The sequence below is a fragment of the Haliotis rubra genome, unplaced genomic scaffold (genome assembly GCF_003918875.1).
Source record: "Haliotis rubra isolate DU_JTF1 unplaced genomic scaffold, ASM391887v1 Scf1553, whole genome shotgun sequence".
NCBI classification, from domain to species: Eukaryota; Metazoa; Mollusca; class Gastropoda; order Lepetellida; family Haliotidae; genus Haliotis; species Haliotis rubra.
In genome coordinates this window covers 8,525-30,486 of record NW_025765507.1, presented here as the reverse complement: position 1 = coordinate 30,486, position 21,962 = coordinate 8,525, and the positions used below count along the sequence as shown (strand labels likewise).

The window sequence follows — 21,962 nt, the reverse complement described above, 5'->3', positions numbered from 1 at the left end:
TGACCCTGTCAGCGAAATATGCAACCGAGTTTTGGTGTTTCGCAATTTAATGAAATACAACACACCTGGCGTTAAGAAACAAACAATAACAATTATACAGACACTAAATATTTATCGCTATTTCACAATGTCAGAATACATAGCCTGGATTATTAGCTAAACCTTGGGAGTTAAAGGCAAACTAGTGATAACATATATGAAACCTATAACAAATGGAAGATTGTTGTCAGATTCGAATGTATCTAAGTTGGTGATATCTTTCGTCTGGTTTAACACTGGGTGCATGTACTAACAATGTCTCAGAGATATCAGGGTCTCTAGGGTAAGGTGAAGATAACACCGAATATTTCTGTGAGGCTCTGGTAATGAGAGGTGGTTCCGTCACAGTGTTGTGTTAAGTGAGTTGAACTGAGTACTTTGACGATCATGTCATCGGTTTGTTGGATAAATAAGAAAATTTCCTTTAAGGTCATGTCATATGTTGTCATAGAAAGAATCGCTTTTGTCAATAATGGGAAGTTATACTTGAAGTAGGTGAACTAACTCCATCGTGAACATTATTTCAGTAATATCATGCAAGATTATATAATTCTTGATTCTACCATACATTGAGATGGTATGAGGGTATACTCTTTTGCCTTTTACTGATATCTTCTCCTTTCCCAAGTGTATACACTATTGTATGTAATCAGTAAACATTGACCGCTAACGAATTTCGATAATGTTTGGCTCTTTATGACGTAACAACCTTTGATATGTCAGCATTAAGGCCTCCAAGGATAGCAGTTTCACCTTGAACACATAGTGAGTCATACACATCAAATAACCAATCAGTGTCCTTGTCGTCTATTGATATCAGGCTCTTGTAGGAATGCGACAGCAGATAACATACATATCATTTTCATCGTGGGGTGATGTAATCTCACAGCCCCATCACAATTAGACGGGCTAGATGGACAATCTACATTTCACCTAGAGCTGCTGTGATATACACGGGTCTTCATTCAGCATGTGACCAGCACCACGCAATATTCCATCTAAATGACGGCAGCCTGAAAATAATCGAGTCTAGGCCAGACAAGCCCGTGATTAACACCATGCATCAACCAAGTCCTGACCTGACCGCCCCATCCCGGTATCAGTTGTTGAAGACCAATTCTAACCCGGAACTTCACGGGCTTCTTAAATATGCTATCCAGTTAGTAACACTGTATAGTTCATTGCATAAAATACATGCCACGTAACGTTTTAATGAGTTGATATATTAGGAAAGTATGGAATACAATAAACTTGATAATGTTGGATGACTGGTTTATCTATGGCAAGAACATTCACTACGCAAATCATCAAGCACAGGACATTCAAACAAAAGATGATAGACCTTTTCTGCTTCATGGTTATTGCATAGTTTACCAAATGTACGTTCTTAATATGTGCTTATCATCCTTGTTATGGGTATACGATGAGCACCTTCTGTTCACAAATGGGTTTGCATGACATTTACACGTTGATGACAATAATAGAGCTTGGTTCATATCTCATACGAAGGGTATTTGGGCGTTGAATGGAAATGTCAAGACAGTTTTGTGGATAAAAAGACATCCAGATATATGTATTTAGTTCAATAATAACTTTAAAAAACCAACACTTTCCCCGTTTTGATAATGTACCCCCAGTTTTAAGAACAAGTACCATTGTTTATTTCATGTACGCTGTCAGATATCTCTTTTGAAAATACTTTTTTATTGCAGCAGTCATGTCATGAATGGAGACGACCAGGGCCTGACCGTGAATTAAACATACTACAGTCACTGGAATACACGGGGCAAACACGTGTTATAGATGAAGATGTTTATTTTATTGCCAAGGCTGGGAGGAAGGCTGAAGGTATGACACAGCAATTGTGAACTCAACGAAATGGAAACTGTGCAACGGTACTTTGCGCGGCGAGTCCAGAATCTCCACAAGAGGTCGTCTACCTAACTTGCATAGCAACGCCTATGTAATCGAACCGGAAATGGAAGCGCACCTGTTTAAATTTTATCAGCGAAGAGCCAAACACTAAATATGAATTCAATAAAAGCTTATATGGTAAGTATGGTTAATTGCAAACCTGTTGAAGTTTAATGACAGTATGTTACACCTCAAGATTCCATCATCAGTTTGTAAATCTGATGTTTTTAATAGTAAATAACAATATCTATCTGCTCCGGCAAGACTTGTAACTCTCCTGTGTGGAGATGTAAAGAAGAAGATATCACCACGAAGTAAGTTCAATTGTTCAAACGGTATGTTACATGAAACTCTCATAAAATCTAAATCTGGCCTATTTTTAACTTTTGTTTTATACTTAGTATAATTAAGAGAAATTCCATAACACGTTTGTACTTATTTAAACTTACACGAATTGTCAGCCTTATTTCATTCTGAAATGATACGGATAATGAATCGAACTAAATTTGTGGGGAAATGGTTTATTGCTATCAACTATGTTCTACAAGGTAAGAATAGTATAATTATTCCAAATTAATTCATTAATTTATTGATTATGTTTTTCGTTTTGATAAACCATAATCGACTCCTTTCACAGCTGAACCCAAAATTATTATCTAATAATCTTCCCAAACTAAGATAATATTAATAATGACTGTAATGATAATGATAATCATGATATCATATTTTCAATATCAGACTTAATGCAATATCAGGCATATGCCAAAAATCAGAGTCCGCCAGGAGGCTGAAAGCTAAGAAAACTGGTGGTGGACCACCCCCTGATGATCTTACTGTAATGGAAAAGAGGGTAAATAAATACAAAGCAATTATTTTTAATAATGAATACAACAAACTGAGTTTGAGTAACACTAGACATGATTCATGACAATGAAATTGTGTATGCACTAGGAAACTCAAAACATATCTATAATAATAGTAATAGAGCTACCATTTCCTTTTTTTATTAGATTCTACAATTAATTCCTGCCTGTGCTATTGAGGGGATTCCAGGAGGCATAGAAACACCTGGTAATGATGAGACTGTCTTAATGTTGTTCATGTACATGTGTATTAAAGTGACTGAAATATGTAGTTTAATCAAGTTCTAAATGTATTTCAAAGTTATTGTATGAAATGTTGACAGTGTTTTTTATAACATCACAAATGACAAATTTGTTTTACTTTGACAGTCTTCAGCATGATTCCATCTATTGCTGATGAAGCTGAAGAAACAACATTTCTCTTTGGTAAATAATTATGCAAACTCATTTCTTTGTTTTGAAGATGCAAAAATATTTTATTTTGCAAAATTTCAAAACCTACTACTTTTCATTTTAAAGTTTAACTCCTTCTTGTCCAACGTAATAAATATCAAATAATTGTATGTATGGTGTAAAGTAGTTTTGGACATAAAAGCATATATAAAATTTTAACAGTTACATAACTATCATATCCAATGTTATCATCCAGTTAATGTTGTGTGTGAAAAAAATGCGTCATAAACGGTATGTTTCAGATTCTCAACAGCAAGTGTTCTTCACACCAGTAACTGCCACAGATACAGAAGGCAGTTGTGGAGCTAGCACAGGTGTGACATCATTCCAGATATTCAGATGATGAAATGCTACCATTCTTTGCAATTTACAATGACACAGTTAAGCTATTCCACTGATTTTGTGCTAGTATACAATCTATGTGCATACCATAAAATACACTTTTAACATGTTATTAGTTATAGTTATTTTAAAAAAATGCTATGCATTTCAGATAAGGACCAAGCTTGTGTGATGGACACAATGGTAACTCCTGCTATTGAAAAAAGTATGTATTTAACATTATTAAACATTATTGATAAATATTTGTGCACACATAAAAGGCAATTTACTTTGTTAGTATCTCTAGCTAATAACAATAACAAATTTCTTTCAAGGAAAAAACCTAAAGGGAAGCCTCCGGTAAAGAAAACATCAAATGAAGGTATGTTATTGATTGTTTACAGTATTCTAGTATCAGCACTGCAATTGTAATCATAAATATTTCATTGGATGGTATTAATGAACACATCATTGATTATCAAACAAAACTGTCTTAATCTTTTCAGAAGACATTCTGGGAGAAATCAAATCCTTCAAGCACAGGAAGAAAGAAAGATGTATCTTTTGGAAGAAATTCTGTCTGTGCAGCGGGACATCCGGGACATCGAAAGACAAAGGCTGGATCTGGAACGAGAGAAATTTGAATATAAAAAATCATTTGGAAATTCATTGTCTCCAATTATCAAATTTAATTAAAGGCACATGTTCACTTGTGCTGATAAAAGTTTTCATTTGTTTGTTTTCTTATTTGGATAAAACATATGTATGTAAAAAATATATTTTCCATAAACACTAAAAAATATATAATGGAGGATTCACAAGTGTTTCTATATAACAAAACCACAGTCCGTAACCATTTTCTGAACTTATTCAAGTCGCATTACTGCATTTAGTCTGTGGCACATTGTTGCAAACCCATCGAAATTGTTATGGATATACAACTTCTTTATTCTATGTAGGCATCGTTTCGATGGATATACAACTTCCTTATTCTATTAAGGCGACGTTTCGTTGGATATACAACTTCTTTATTCTATATAGGCGACGTTTCATTGGATAAACAACTTCTTTGCACAAACAATCCTACAGACAGCCTCCCAAATCTTCGTCTGAGAAAGAATCCAACATCACCACAAGATTAAGGCTCTCACCTTCAGCACCATAACGCAACTTCAAGAGCAACTCAAGTCTACCCTGAACCCTGACACATGCGCTAAACTAAGAGATCTCCAAACATCGGCCAATCAAAGATTAGACTCAAACCCTCAAGACGAACCATACCTCCAAAATAACAAGATGAAGCCCCTATCAAACCAAAGGCTAGACCGTCCACAGAAGAATACATCCAGAGAACCACCATCAACCTCAGCAGCAGAACCCTTCACAGCCAAGAACTTGCAGTCCTTTCCAAAGGGCTTAAGGTCCTACCCACTATGCGCCAAAACAATGACATGTTCTTGTCCAAGTGGAGAAAGGCCTTCAACAACTAGCGCCATGTGGTAAGGTCGACTACATGAGGCACCAGATTGCCAACATACTGGAAAAAAGCAAATTCAAACCATGGCAAAAAAAATAACAACGCAACAACAGAAGGAAACCTGAACAATGCTCAAAGGCAGATCCTGGGGAAACTCAGAGCTGATCCTTAAATCACTCTCGCCCCAGCTGACACAGGTAGAGCAACCGTCATAATGCACACACTGCCGACTTTGAGACCCTCGCTGACAACATCCTCAGCGACTCCATCACCTACCAGCAGAAGAAGAAAGACCCCACCGCCCGGCCGCAGAGAGAACACAGAGCCCTGCTGAAGCGACTCCTAGTAAACAATGAGATAGGCCCAACCCTCCATAAGAAACTCCTGGTCCAGCACCCACAGCTGCCCTATGTCCGACCCACCATCAAGGTCCAAAAAATCCCATCAAAGCCCGTCTTCTCACGGAATACTGCTCATTACAATACTGCCCTGCACCTGTCAAAACACCTCGCCCCCTACGAAAGACCGTCAAGTCCTTCATCGCCGACTCCAGTGAGTTCTGCAAGAAGATCAGCACCATCACTGAACCCGGCAAGCTGCTAAGTTACGACGTGGTTGATCTTCTCACCAATGTCCCCGGGAAGAAGCCCTCGCCGTCATCAAATCCAGAGTCGAAGAAATCCACTCCACCCTTGACACCCACCTTTTCCCTGACAGCATCGTAAAACTTATCAACGGATGCATCAGTTCCACCTACTTCACATGGAAAGATAAAAAGTACAACAGACCCATGGCCTCCCTATGGGTTCCCCACTATCCTCCCTCATCACCGAGATCTACATGACCCACCTTAAATAGTCATGTTTCACTGATTATATTTTTACTACCACTGTTATCGTATTTTATACATTTGAATAGTACTGCCTTTGCACTCACAATGTGTACTCAGTTATTACCTGATTGATTGTGGCTGTACCCTCGACGGGATGCAAAGTACCATAAAATTATTGTCACCCTGGAGGGGTACGTGAGTCCCATTTCATTCAAAGTATCTACCATCTTTTTAATCTAAGAACATCTGGTATTTTAACGAATTATGATTAAATTCCTAAATAATCGCCAACACCTGAAGGATGGTGTGAATCCAGATGACCAATGCAGGAAGCAAAAGTATTGTAAGTCCCCATGGTTCCTGGTATGGTGATGTACCTTCAGTTTCTGGCGATCTGTAGCTCGTTTTATTTTGTATTGTTTTACATTTAATAACAACAATCAAGTGTGAAACAAATATATGATATTCTGGGGTTTTTTTCTTCTCAATTTACGATTCGAGAGCGATATTCACTGTTATTTTCACCGCGTCCAGCTCTGTGATGGATTTTGCCAACTCATGCAGAGCCATTCGCTTCCCTTCTTGGAGTGAGGGACTTCAGGAGACACGATGTGTATCTGACTTTAAATGCCTGAATGGTACCTTAGTCAAAGGTTGTAACACGGGCGTGGTGTTTGCAGGCAAAAACGTGAGCGTAACATTACTGAATGAAACTCCATGGGCGTGGCTTGGAGCGTTTCCATAAACGACAAGATTTTCCATCTCTGTGTTCGAAAGCCACCCCTATTTAACATCCCTCATGAGTAAGAAATGTCACTTCACTAATTACATGTTCAAGTATACCCATACTGAACTCAGATTATATTATCTTTGTCGACAACCATATAGTTTCAACGCAGGATAAATTGGTGACAATACACATATGGCCGAATTCTCGCCACGCACCGCAATTACTGTAAAACACATATTCGGGCGGCTCATTTCATGCCGAGATCCGGAATTGACAGCTGCAAGAATGCAGCGCATTTAAATGAAGATAAATGAGCTAGACAAAATAAGGACGGGAATGAGATTTTATGCCGGTGCTGACAACGTGCCTGATTGGACAGCAGCCGGTTTTGACAGCTTCCACTATACATATGCGATGCAGCCCTTTGTCCCAATGTCAGCATGTATTGAAATTTTACCAATGATTGACCTGGTAAAAGTAGCGGCCGACAAAATATACATGATATATTATTGAATGTGAGAGGGCAGCCATTGTGCCTTAAGCAGTCATTGTTTAATTATACATTTACCATAACTATTCTTTCATAAAATACTTCGTAATACTGTAATACTGATTAGCAACAAATGTTCATTTATTAAGCACACTAGTTTACACCATTTTAGAATGACCCACAGTACATCTGATTAGCACCACCCTGGGGTCCAAACCTTCCCGTATTTTCTGGGGTCCGCTGCAGGAACCTGTTTGGGGAATTGGCTGGCACCATCGTCTTTTGTACTCTTCAAACCGGGCACGCAGCTTCGCTACCACGTCTGGCATCTGCTGTGCGAGGTCATTGTGCTCAGTTGGATCCTCTGGATACGAATCAGAATATCGGTTAAAAGGATGGAAGAGAGCATTATGAACAATATGTATTCATCCTGTTGTAACATGTATATTGTGCCAGTACTCTTCAGCCGTCCACTCCAGCCTGCATCCAACGTTAACACTATGCAGTATGGATGATAGTGGTTCGGCAGTCATGTAACTATGGTCAGGAAATTTAATGAGAATGACAGGTCTTGAAAACTCCACGGTATGAATTGATCCTCTATATACCACTATGGATCAGCCATACCCATAATTGGAACCGAGTGTACAAACGAGGGACATTTAGGTAATATATTACCATTACTATTACGTTGAGCATTGCCTACCTCGTATGTTGAAGAGATGGACAGGCGCATCACCTTTGATGTAAATCATAGTTTCATATTGTTCATCCTTTGTTTTGTTCATGGGTTTGTGCCAACCGTCAGTACGACCTGGGTACCCAAGGATGAGCTTGTAGTCCCCTACTCTGATACACAAAGAGGCAGACATACAACACTGTATGACTGGATTAATGATATATTATTTGAAATACTTTTTAATTTGGTATGGAAGTATGCAAATGGCCGTAACATATCGTACAGGTAATTGGGCAGCATTTTGCATTTTATCTAATACGATGGTTGGTTGGTTAGTTTGTTGTTTAACGCCGCACTCAGCAATATCTCAGCTATACGGTGCAGTATGTAAATAAGTGAGTCTGGGCCAGACAATCCAGTGATAAACAGTAAGATCATCAATCTACGCAATCTAATGCGATGGTAAAACATCATAATACCTTATTCCAGCATGACCTTCGTCTGGAACTTCAAAGTCGTCAATGTTGTAGATGAACTCTGTCCTTGATGAGGGGAGGCCGTATCGAATAGAATCCCAGTGACTCATTCCATCAATGGTTGTCTCTGTACTCAAATTATAAAAAAGGTATATGGCTACAATACCGACGATTAGCAGCATCGTTTTATCAAACTGAGGGAACATCAAAACTCATCTCACCGATTCTTTGAAGGGACAATTTATTCCTTCATTATGTCACAATTAGCAGCAATTGTGACATAAATCCGTGAAACATGAAGAGGACTCATTGTGAAATTTGGGGTAAACACTTCGCAAAGAAGTAGTCATCCCCATAGGCACCAATTGTGCTTCCCTCCTTTTCTGTTTCTTTTTGCATATGAATCAGAATGTTTGCTTTGGTTGTCAAAATCAACTCAAGCTTCCGGTACATTGGTGATCTAATATCGCTCAATAACCATCAAATAGTCAATTCCATTCCACTGATTTACCTATCTTACAACCGCGATCAAGCCCATCTGTGACCTTTGTAATTATAACCTTAATGAAGACGAGAACCACGTATTTTTTTTTTGTGACAAGTATAATCAAGCCAGACCTCTATATCTACAGAAGCTACAATCAGTCCTCAGAGACCCACTAACCATTCAGGCAATTTTCATGTCACAAAACAGTAATGTAGAACATCTAACAGCTATCTATCCCAATGAAATATTTAAAATAAGATCTATATGAAACTCATATGTTTATGATCACGTGTAATTTATATTGTATTTGTCAACTGTATCATAAGCCTTATGGCCCAAATAGTACTGAATAAACTTCTGTTCTGATTTACCCATCTGAACTTGAAATTAAGGAGACAAGTGAGAGCGCCTAAACTGTTTCATATCTAGATACGCATAAAGATTCAGAGTGATAGAAAAAAACTCTACACAAGGCTGTATGACAAAAGGGATGATTTCAACTTTCCATTAGTCACGTCAAACAATATTCCAACAGCTCCAACCTGTGGTGTTTACATTTCACAACATTTGAGGTACAATCGAGCGTGCTGTTTGTATTAGGATTTTCAAAGAGCGTCATACCACTATTCCTCAGAAGTTGTGTGATCAAGGTTACTAAATTCAAGACGTTTTATGTTAGAGATGTGGAGGAAATTTCCAAATTTAATGCATCAGTCACAAAAATGATGTCCGATGCCATTCCCCATTTTGACATATACAATACGTTCCAAAATTATTTCAGGTAAACAACTGACTAGACTTAGCATATGTTTATGACGGGTGCCACCGGTGGGGCAAGATACGGCTTTTCGCAAACACCTGGTATCATAACTATTTCATAGTGATTCACAAACACATCCTATCGCATGGTGACAAACACTGGATTGTCTGGTCCATAATCGATTTGTTTACAAACAACATTGTACAGCTGTAACACTGCACAGATTTCTTATGGACGTGGAAAGGATTTGTGGCTTCTATCACACTACCTGGAGTTCCCCAGCAGCAGACACTAAGGTGGGTTTCCAGTCGACGGCGTGGATCATCCTGTAAAGAGGTAGAAGCGATTCCTGTTTTCAAACACCACATTCTTGAATTGACTACAGAACTTCAACTATCTAAAGTTTAAGCACAACCGAATCGATTAGGGGTATATCTAATATAAAGGTGTGCAATAAGAATTTCATTGAAGTTGAATTGTATACACTAGAATGCAAGGAATATACAATAGTGGAGTAACAAGTGTGGCAATAGAGGAAGACGTGTTTTGTATCTTAGGCCTCCGGCCCACATACAAAATAACCAAAATACAGAGTAATTTACACAATCGAATATTGCAGGCAGTGTGTAGCAATACTGACACACATAAATGGAAACATAACACCGATATTTCTCACATTCTATCTTTTCCTAAACTCCAGTTCCGATCATCAGTTCTGATATTTTTTACTTACTTACGATAATGTATTATGTGAAACTTTGATTTAGGGTTATATAATATAATTTGGATCATCATTAATTATACACGTATCAAAAATAGGATTATTAAGCCCGGTGTCTTATTTGGTGTTACCCTTCATATGTAGTTTTTATCCTTTGGAGCCCCGCTCCGTACATGAAGGATGTCCCCTCGTGCCACCCTCCCAGATGGTGCGCTTCGCTCCTCGCTAGGGCCAGTTGTTGGCATACACGTCGAGAGGGCCTCCGTTCTGAATGTTTCGTATTGTAGTTCGTAGTAAAATGACTTCATAGGCAGTTTCATGAAAGGCAACGTTTCCAGCAACGTGAAGAAACTGAATTTATATAACTTCACTAAACATGCACACAGAGCAGTTCAATTGATACCTCAAGCAGTTTTACGAAGAATGCTTTTGTTTCTTTTGTGTAACATGTACATGTTTGGAAATAATGAACAGGAAATAAGAGATCTATATATTCCCGCTGCTGACTACAATGAGGTTATTTCACACTGTCATAATCTGAACCTAATCTCAATAGTAAAATTACCGGGTTCAAGATACGCAAATCGTTTTGTAATTTCTGTTGTTTCTTCCTGTTAATCCTGGAGCTGTAATGTACTCACGTCAGTAGTAAACAGAATTAGGGTATTTTCAAACAAGCCCCGATCTTTCAAGGCTTGGGTAACATTTCCAACCGCTTCATCCAAGGCAGATACCATTCCTGTAGACATTGAAAGTAACTGGCAAGTCATTTTGAACAGTATCTCAGATGTAGTGTCGGTCGTTATTGCTCACCCCGATACGTTGATAGCAGATTTCATACTCTGGTGAAACCAACTTGCTTAACTGGGTAATACTCTTTAAAGTGACGGAATAATTGTGACAATAATTGAATATTAATAAACTCAATAACCGATCTATGATAACTTGCTGTCTCAGAGACAAAATAGAAAACCGGGATTGAGACTAAAAATGATCCAATGCATAACTTTTATTAGGAATAGTAACTTGAATGTACATACCACTGTACTTTCTTCGGCCTTCGTTAATGACGTTCGGATACATATCCTCGTACTTCTTAGGCACCTGTGATGTCACAAAGTTGAGGTACATATATTGAGAAACGGAATGTATTCATTACATTCTAAACAAATAACGAAAGTATTTAAATTGGGTTGGGACAAACGATACTGCGAAACTAACAAGCACGAGACAGGAGTGGAGAAACCTTGATAAATAATCGGGTCGAACTAGCATTCAAACCCACGATTATACGCATCCGACGTTCCCAGAGACGACATGGCCACCCGTGTCCCTGAAATGATTCATGCAATTGTGACTACAGATATAACTATTTTAACGATTTTCTTTCGACGGTAATCACACTGACACGCTGATGAAACCTGTATACGTTTTCAGTTCTCTCTTACCTCAATTGGCTCATGTACATTCTGATATGGAAGGTACATAAACAGTGGTTGTGATGCGTTTTGTCGATGGATGATGTCAACTGCTCTCTGGGTGAACGTGTACTGAAATGATAATACGAATTTATGCAACAGCCAAACTAATATCCGACTGATGATTTAGACCTGTAACATAAAGTATAATACATTTCAAGAAACATGTTCCTCATTGGCATAAATACTATGAACAATTACCGACGAATTTCCCTTACTTACGTACAGCAGAATATTCCCGGAATAGTTTCTTGCCGGAAGCTCATTGTCCCTGTAGTCAAGATACCCGCCTAACAAAGAGGGAAAATACCTTTGATCAAAATGCATTTGCCAGCACTGTATACCAAAACTTAAATTAACAAAACAACGCCCACGAGGAGTTTACATGAAATCCCACAAGTAGAATAATACGTACCGATTGAGTGATTGAAATATCCTTCATTCCCATTATAGTATCCAAAGAAAGTATCGAAGCCTCGGTAGGTTGGGGTGCACTCCCACTTGCAGAAACCCAGGTGCCATCTGGAATGACATTGCAGATGGCGATGCTTCAGAAGGTCATTAAGTAACTGTCGTGGATTTGCCATTATCACATATGCAAACACGTTGTCATAACAACATGCACTTACATGTGCATCCCGGAACTTTGCATACGCAGAATTCCTTGGATATATTTTGACACACATTCAAAGTGTCACGATGAGCTGTAAATAGCTGAAGACGTTTTATTTACAAAAAAAACACACTTTGCTGACCACAACGATGTGACAAAAAGGGGTAGCGTGCAAGTGGAATATTAGAGTGAGTGAGTGAGTGAGTGAGTTAATATTCATAGTCACATCGTCAGCCATATCGTGACTAAGGAATGTTTGAAATCAAATTTGCCCTAAACACTATTACTGAGCAACGTTCTGCATTCGCTGATTGGGGCAACATGCTGTGGAAAGGCATAACTCCACATCTCAGGTCACTGTTGATCATCCTTCAGACACAAGGAAGTCACATGACTTTAAAGCAGGACGCCATCAACTTCGTGTGTACATTTATCGCCCATCTAACACGTGTGCGCTGAGACGAATTCACACCTACTTCCAAACTTACCGGTGACGTTGATCTAACTGGGACAGACATTGCTGCTGGCCTGCAATGACTTCACAAAATCCACAAATCTCGTGTCGTCAATAAGGTGCATCGTCGGTATTTTATCACTGCTGATGGTGGTCAGCAAATAAACAAATGAACCCAAGCCACTTTCAAACTTGGATGACGTTTACATAGCACGTGTACTTAAATTTCACATCACAGTGCATCTACTGGAAGGACATGACATGCTCACCTAGTGTCATCACTGATATTCAGTGATCCATTAACATAACGTCATGACTAATTCACAATTTATTATTATCGAGTCTTGCTAAAAGGTTTGGGATCATGCATATACAAATGTATTTGTTAAAAATGGGTTTACAGAGACGACTAAGTTTGTCCATATGTGTACGGTATGTAAAATCTTTCATGATATATGTTACAGATATTTAAGATTACATATATTTCGTTGCAAAAGCGTTTGATTTTTTGTTTCACTTTTAATATATGATTTGAGATAGGATCGTTATTCCCACGACTAGAATCATGTACGAAATGGTCTATGACAATACTTATATAGTTGTCATCTAAAGGTTTGATTATTGAGCTTTGTCCAAAGATATGTCTTCATTAGATCCAGTGAGTGTCAATGGTCGTTTCTACCTTTGTGTAACGCAGTACTTACTTTCCAATCATGTGTGTAGCATAGCCGAGTCTCTTTAATTCCTGGGGCAGGAATGTATAGTTGAGAGGTACACATGCTGCTACAGCTTCAGCCAGGGTGAATTGTCTCATGCTAAATAACATTTATATTTTTTAAGAAATTGCGATATATTCATAAAGGTGACAGCATGAGAATTAGTTCTCAATCAGCAACGTGAATTATCAAATATATAACAACGAAAACCACACAATGTACACAATGATACATTCTTTAACAAACTGCTTTAAGAAACATTATGGTGAAAATCAGGACAATGCATCTCGTGATATAGTTTGTTTTAAAAAGGAGAGTCAATTGAAAGTGCGTAAACAGCAATGAGTAACGATATTCCTATTCATGGAGCAGGAGAATATTCCTCAAGACAGCTTGCAATCGCTCGATGCCTTTCGGCCTGTATCATGTTATGTTAAACGACATAATTACCTGCGTGCCTGCGTGGAATGGATAAATTCCACTCATGAAGGCAGTGCGGGATCTGAAACAATGAGTGTGTAGGCACGTGTGTAATCCGGTCACATAATCACGTAGACAGATAAACACAGGTTGACCTAAAACATGTTCATTTTTCAGCTGTTTTGGCATTTGTTTGATTACTTTATTTGGCAATTAGAAATTGCAATATACAAGTTACATATAGAAGTATCTGATTCGCGTGGAGTTTTCTTAGTATTTCATGACAATGAAGACTGAACAATATGACTGCAATTTACGGGGTGCACAGAGGCTGGACATATGCATTCTCGAAGATGATTCCTTCTGTGGCCAGTTTGTCGATGTTTGGGGTCTTCATGTCAGGGTTTCGGTAACCAACATCATTCCAGCCTGTATAAACACAGATTGTTAATCATCGGATATGTAGATTATTCACCGCTAGGTTAATGTGTATACTTGACATGGAACATTTCAGTATCATTTCGTTTCAGTATGTATTTTACCTGAATTGTATTCTAGAGGCCTTCCCTATGTCCACTCACCTAAGTCATCTGCCACAATAAACACAATGTTAGGACGCTGCGCTGCTGACAGTGGTAGGACACACAGGAACAGAGCAAGGAGCTGTCGAACCTCCATCACGTTTGGTTGTTATTCAAAAAATAAGACAGTTGGTTTTATCCTCTCTGTACATAGGCATTTCAACGTCTCGGACGTGACTGATAAATGTTATCTCAACCTTTGACATACTTCCTCTGGTAATTGATGTAATCAGGCTTAATCAATCAAGGAGGAACGTGTGAGTACATTTATTGATATTTCAGTATTTTGCGATTGCATAATTAAGTGTAAGATTCTATCTTAACAATTTAAAGATCGGTTTTATAAACCATGAAACATGGAATGTTTACGAAGGTTCATCTATACATTCCTCTCAGATAACGAAAATATGCTGATTAGTGTACTGTAGACATGTGCAGTCTTTCGCAAGCGTGGAACATAACTGCCTACTTGTGGGTCATAACATACAAGCAGTGGCTTGTGCCACTGTCATTGATCCAGTACAATATCTTTCGACTACCAAATAACAGCTCTATTTTCACAGCAGAAGCTAACGCCTTATTAACAGCTCTTAAATATATTAATAAACACCGTAAATATAAACAATACATAATCTTTTCCGATTCTCTTCGTATCTTCAGGCTATTAAAACTCTTTCTTGTAAACATCCACTATTGTTAGAAGTTATTGAATTGTATAATGAGCTTGCTACTGGCCAATGCAACATCGTCTTTTGTTGGTTACCCAGCCACGTTGCCATTTCTGGGAATACAACGGCTGATCTTGCTGCTAAGGCAGCAGTAAATCCGTGACACCTCTTCTTATTCCAAACTCTGAATGCTGCCATTTGAACCTACATCCGGGATCTGATGCAGAAGAAGTTGGACACCCAAGTAGGTATTAACAAATTACATGAAATAAAACCCTATATCGGTTATAGGTTTTTATAATTGGTAGTTAAGATTTTCAGCTTAGATTGTTAGTGGCTGTATCCTCAAAGGGAGTTGAAGTAGCGTAAAATTATTGTCCTCCTGAGAGGGTACGTAAGTCCCCAAAACTTTCAAAGTAAAATTTTCACGTACCAAGTTTTTAAACGTAGTATTTTGTTCTTTTAAATTTCGGCTAAATTATCCTAAAATCGCCAGCGGCTGAAGGGATGGTGTAAAATCCAGCTAGCCTCCATGCAGGTAGCAAAAGTAATGTAAGTTCCTAGTATAGTGATCTACCTTCAGTTGTTGGCGATCTATAGCCTGTTTTATATTGTATTGTCCATATAGTGCTATTAGTTTTAACTTTCCACGCTAGTTGTAATTGTGATTGTGATATTCTAGTTGTTTTACTGTCCTTCGTGAACAGGTTTTATAATATTCATATATTCCATTTCAACGCCAAATATGTTTTCGTCACGATATGGCTGCAATATTGCCGATGTGACGTTAAATAATAACTCACTCACTCATAACATACAATCTATATCTCAGATTGACATGTTGCCTATGTTTTCCTGTGAACTTAAACTACATGGATGTGGGCCTTGTTTATCGATGTACCTACCAACAGTCTCGATCCATATCGCACTGACGTGTAAATTGTCATGAACAATGAACTATACCAGGTAAAACATGTACCGAAGTCACCAAGCCTGCCGAAAGTCACATCTTACAAAAACATATGATGTAGATGGAGAGTGTTCCAACCTGGAATAACCATTGCGATTTGGATTGCCACACATTATGAAGCTAAACTTCATGGAATGTGAACAACTACCTCTGACGTCACAAATACTAGTATGTGCGTAGTAATACGTTACGTGACAAGCTCAGTGACACAATTTCCTACTGATCACTCAATTGACAGCGTTAGGTGATCTAGTTCCCAGTACGTTTTTATGTTACAGCACGTATTGTTGTCAATAAATCTTAGCTTACGTTTGAAACATAACAACAAACCCGTGTGGAAATTCAGAACCCTTCAAATAACCTTTCGAACAACTAATACACTTTAATGTTCACGTGACATTTGCGAAACCTGGATTCCTGTGCCGTTTGCTCGCCAACACTGACAGTCGGTCGGGCAACTGGTCTTAGTGTCTTCGTATGCATATGAATTTCTATCCTCCCTTCGTAATCTCCACAGCCATCATTTCCAGACATGAATTTCCTTGGATCAAGGCACTGACAGTACCGTAACCATGGTCGTCAATCCGGACACGACAGAGGAGCGTGACGCCATGTTTGTGTACACTGTGAAAGCAGTCCCTGAAGTTACATATAACCTCTAATTGGCATCGATTTCCGCATTAGATCCAAAAGGATACCGAAAATATCCGTTGGCTTTATCCTGCCGAGAACGCTATCCATTGTATGGTAAATGTCCTTCCTGTCCCGTTCATAGGCTGTTGATGGAGAAGGGTTGGCAGTAACTTGGCACTGGGGTGTTTTAATATATCTGCGTGCGTACGCGTGTGCATGTGGCTGGTGTGTTTTAAAACATAGATTTCTTTACATAGAATGTACAAATTGATTTCACTTCACACACTGTTTGCAAAATATTGTTGGTATTGTTCCTGCACCCACCACTTATACCGTATAGATTTACTTGGGCTATCATCATCACAATATGCTTTCAGTTCAGTGTCCAGTTCGTGGCCTGTGCTAACCATCAGGTCCTCCAGGGTAACCCATCATCAGCTTGAACAAGCAGCTTCAGTTTTATTACTATTTATTCAATGTAGAACTATGTTAGACTATGCAATGTCCATCAAGACATTCAAGGCGTCTACGAAGCCATTGTACGTTGTCTTGCCTTCTTTCCGTCCAGTACCATAACTGAAGTATGTCCAGTTCGTGCCCCATCCCCATCCCCTACATTGTGTGCTTCCCTTCGCTCTAATGCCAGCTACTAACATAACCAATACGACTGCCATTCGTACGTGATATGAAACAGCTCAGTGGACAGAATTTATTGTTCCACGGTTTAATGAGTCGTCACTGATAATAGAATTCAGCTTTTCAAAGAAATAAACAGCGGAAAACTCCAGGAATTCGCATCATCCAGAATGTATGTATTAGTAAATACATACTCATTTGTTATGAGTGTATACAGTATATATATTCTCAGTATTTCGGTCGATAAATTGAGAAAACGACCTTCCTTTCACCATAACTTCTTTGAGAGGAATTTAGAAGTTGGAGCAGTAGGGAAGGATAACAACATATGGATGAACAACTCCTTTATTGCTGAGAGCGACTCGACGTTTCGGTGTAGGTTCTAACACCCTTTATCGATCATTTATTTCAGCAAATGTGCGATCGCATAATTTAGAGCAAGAGTCTATTTCACAGTGTAAGAACATGTTATATGAACAATGAGCCATGACATGTTAACAACGGCTCGTCTATACATTCCTGTCAGATAACGAAAGTATGCTGAGTATTTTATTGCAGACATGTGCAGCCTTTCGCAAGGGAACATGGACTTTAAAGTCATACTATACAGTCCATAGGTCAGAATGCCATGTTGGCCAGATCCCCCATCGAGTCCTTAACCTATATCGACATCTGTCTTGTTTACCGATACACTTGCTAACAGGTTGTATCCATATCGCACGTCGGTGATCTTACAACAACCTTATAATGCACAGGAAACTGTCCAGATTTTCCCGCAGTGTAAATGTTGCAAGAATACACCGTCTTCGGTTGGGAATACATGTATCTGTCGTTATCAACTGTGCTCATCTCACTATAGGGCTTTATGGATGAGTAATAGGGTATATTAATCAAATTGGAAATCATTAAATCGAAATATTGTTAGCTTTTTTAATAACTGAGGTAAGAATTAAAACAGCTTTCCGCACGAATCACAAATGTAAATTCAGAATGATAATTGCATTTGGATGAATTCCAGGTAGAAGAGTACGGTTTTGAATGAAAGGTACATAACATATACTTTAACGATTACCAGGAATGTGGCGATTCACTCGGCGTCTTTAAACAGACAAAGAAATATGTGGGTAAGTTGTTTTGCATGAGACACACATGTTTACCGTTAACAACTAGTATTCAGTGTATATATTACCCGAGCAAGCCTAAGCCGTGGTGCCTAAATCAGCCTGTACCAATTCTCAACAGAGGTCTGAATGTGTACTGAAACTGCAAGGTGAACCAGAACAGATTTCAAGAATCTGGGTGCATACTGTCCGTGTTTTCAGTACCTACACTACCACTGATACATTGTGGGTATGATGAACCATTATGCATACTTCACACTTACCACTGGGACACCTACAAGCATCAGTAAAAGACAATATAAAATCGATAAAAAATTTAGTCTTCCCAGTGCGAAGAAACATAGTGCACATCCTGTTAAATTAGCTTTGCGTCCGTGCAATCGCCTGCATCCTTCAAAATTGTCAGTATTTGATCGGTTCCGTCGGGTTTTAGTCTCGCTGGAATTGTCAAAATGTAAGTAGGAGCAGGGCACGTAAATAGTTCACATCACGCAGTAAACCTTTGTTTATATCATACGACAATTGCACCTGATTTCAATCCAACAGAGAATTGTGTACAAACGTCTGATGTTCGTATTTGTTGCCCTCAAACATCAAGTTCCATGTTATCCCTAAAACCCCATTACAAAGAATCGGCTATGGAGAATGCTTATCCGCTTTCTCTCAGCAACTAACTGTGCAGAAAAACTTCGAACGTCATCCTTTGGTGAGGTAGGCCCAAGTCCGCTGGAATGAACTTCCAGATCACATACAGCAAATCACTGACTTTCTGACATTCAAGCATAAAGAGTTTGCTGTTTCAAAGAGCCAGTGATCTGCGCCTTTCAGTAACGTTTAGATTTTAGGCGTCATATAAACGTGAACATTACTATTATTATGTTAATGTAAAGCAAATTGCCCTTTATCATGAGCATGCAACATATCATCGTTCAGTGATACATTTATTGACAAATGTGCAACTGATTAGCACCATCCTGGGGTCCAAGCGTCTCCAAAGTTTTTGGGGTTAAATGAATTATCTGGATCGGGGAAATTGGCTGGCACCATCGTCTTTCTGTATTCCTCAAGCCGGGCACGCAACTTCGCCACCATGTCCGGCATCTTCTCTGCAAGGTCGTGGTGCTCAGTTGGATCCTCTAAGTGTGAAATGAGGTTGTTAGTTAACATCTGGGAGAAGAGTGGGGATTTTAAGAACAACCTGTGTTTATCTGCTGTTTGATCTGAATCTGCTCTGGGATCTGAATCAATTATTATATAAGATGTTAAATGCTAAAATCTTTTGACAAAGCATCTCTTGGACCAGTATGAGTGGGTTCATTTGAATACAACTGTGGGTTGAAAATTATATCACCGGTCAAATTCAAACACACGGTAAGTTGTTTTGTAGTATTACAAACATTACATATAGGTGCTGAATATTCAGCAACTAGGGAAACACATGAAGCGTGTATGTTAATTGCGCACCTCGAATGTTGAATAGATGGACTGGTTTATCGCCTTTGAGGTAAACTATCTGTTCATATGTTTCATACTGGGTTGTGTTCATTGGTCTGTGCCAGCCGTCAGCAGCTCCTGGGTATCCCAGCAACAGCTTATAGTCTCCTAATCTGAAACACAGGAGACACAGCAAATGCACATCAAATGCATATTTCACTACATTTAAGACCGTTTCGCAAAGCTCTCGTAAGCCTAAGATCTCGTAACTTTTTTCGTAGCATTCGTACCTCCAAAATTCATCCAGGGCAGAAACTTATTAACATAAGATCTCGTAACTTTTCTAGTAGCATTCGTACCTCTTATAACAGAGGAGGTACGAATGCTACGAGAAAAGTTACGAGATCTTAGGGCTTACGAGAGCTTTGTGAAACGGGGCCCAGGAATCAGTAGAGAGAAGTGACATGTTATATTGCCTCTGGAATAGGCCATTTATCAGGCAAGTAACGCATCGGTAGAGATAATTGTAGCAACTGATTGCAAGTGATCTTAAAAATAATTTGTGAAATACCTTAGTCCAGCATGCCCTTCGACGGGAACTTCCATGTCGTCGATGTTGTAGATGAACTCAGTCCTTGATGAGGGAAGGCCATTTCGAATAGAATCCCAGTGACTCATTCCATCAATCGTAGTTTCTATAGTATAGAAAGAATTGTTTTAACAACACTTTGTTGTCCTTAACCTAGTATTACTTATTCGGAACTGTTCTAAATTCAAAATAATTATATTCTCAGTGCTCATAAAATAATCGTTTATGATTGTAATTGTGACTAAATTTAAGGAAATTGCGAATCTCCTTACCTGGTGTTCCCCAGCAGCTGATACTAAAGTTGGCTTCCAGTCTACAGCGTGGATCATCCTGTTTATTGATAGAAGCTGTGTTACTTATACATAAATAGAATCCACATGCCCAAATCTGTCTACCATTGACTTCCCACATGGGTACAATGTGTGAAGCCCATTTCTGGTGTCCCCGCCGTGATGTTGCTGGAATGTTGCTAACTGGTGTAAAACCAAACTCAGTCAGTGAGTCAGTCAGTCTACCATTGACTGAAAGACTTGAATTTGTTTTGGTTAATGATTTAAAAAAGTAAGGAGAGTTAAATTGATAATATATTAAAGCTGTGATTTGCAAAAACAAAATCTTAAAATGCAATAAAATTGTAACAATTGTGTAATGATAAAAGCTAGGTTATGTTGACAGGAACATGATTTGTTTCAGATGCTATGCGCTGTGCGAGATTTACGGACTAACCACATGTCTATGAAACATGCTAACCTACAAATCATATGATTATAAATGGAACGCTTACAAAATTAGGATGTTTGAAATTGGCCTGACTGTATTCTATGTTGTTACCCATCGTATGTTGTCCTCGTCTTCTGGAGTCCAGCGCCATGCATGAAGGATATGCCCCTCGTGCCCTCCCCAGATAGTGTGTTTGCCTCCTCTCAAAGGCCAGTTGTTTGCGCATGCTTCGAGCGCGCCTCCATTCTGAATGGTCAGTGGTATATTACTATTACTGAGAATGAGTGAGTGAGTGATTGAGTTATTATTTAAAGTCACATCGGCAATATCTCAGCCATATCGTGACGAGAACATTTGACATTGAAATAGAATATATATAGATATTATAAAACCTGCTGACGAAGGACAGTAAAACAACGAGAAGATGACATATATACATGAAAAACTAGTAATTAAGTCTAAAACATTCTAACTATAGGAGACAACACAATATAAAAACAGGCTATAGATCGCCAACAACTGAAGGTAGATCACCATACTAGGGACCATGGGGACTTAGAGTACCTTTGCTACCTGCATGGACCCTAGTTGGATTTACACCATCCCTCCAGCCGCTGGCGATTGTAGGAAGAGTTTAGCCGAATTTTAAAAGAACAAATATACTACGTTTAAAAATCAGGTAAGCAT

General features: G+C 38.7%; 2 protein-coding genes across 2 annotated transcripts; both read right to left on the bottom strand.

Annotated features, from left to right (window-relative positions):
- Positions 1-7,267: 7,267 nt before the first annotated feature.
- On the bottom strand, positions 7,268-14,601 carry LOC124270864 (arylsulfatase B-like). The gene is given in 14 exon segments (XM_046705924.1): positions 7,268-7,483; positions 7,826-7,968; positions 8,278-8,401; positions 9,790-9,890; positions 10,374-10,428; positions 10,431-10,509; positions 10,884-10,981; positions 11,283-11,346; positions 11,691-11,792; positions 11,947-11,981; positions 12,136-12,242; positions 13,492-13,602; positions 14,241-14,352; positions 14,505-14,601. Coding segments are annotated over 14 exon segments (1,434 nt in total). The 3' UTR covers positions 7,268-7,277.
- Positions 14,602-19,456: 4,855 nt separating this feature from the next.
- On the bottom strand, positions 19,457-21,544 carry LOC124270865 (arylsulfatase I-like). Its single transcript, XM_046705925.1, has 5 exons — positions 21,340-21,544; positions 20,828-20,885; positions 20,538-20,661; positions 19,997-20,139; positions 19,457-19,668 (listed from the first exon to the last, which is right to left on the bottom strand). Exons 1-5 carry the CDS (start codon positions 21,499-21,501, stop codon positions 19,496-19,498), a joined length of 660 nt encoding a protein of 219 aa, XP_046561881.1. The 5' UTR covers positions 21,502-21,544; the 3' UTR covers positions 19,457-19,495.
- Positions 21,545-21,962: the final 418 nt, after the last annotated feature.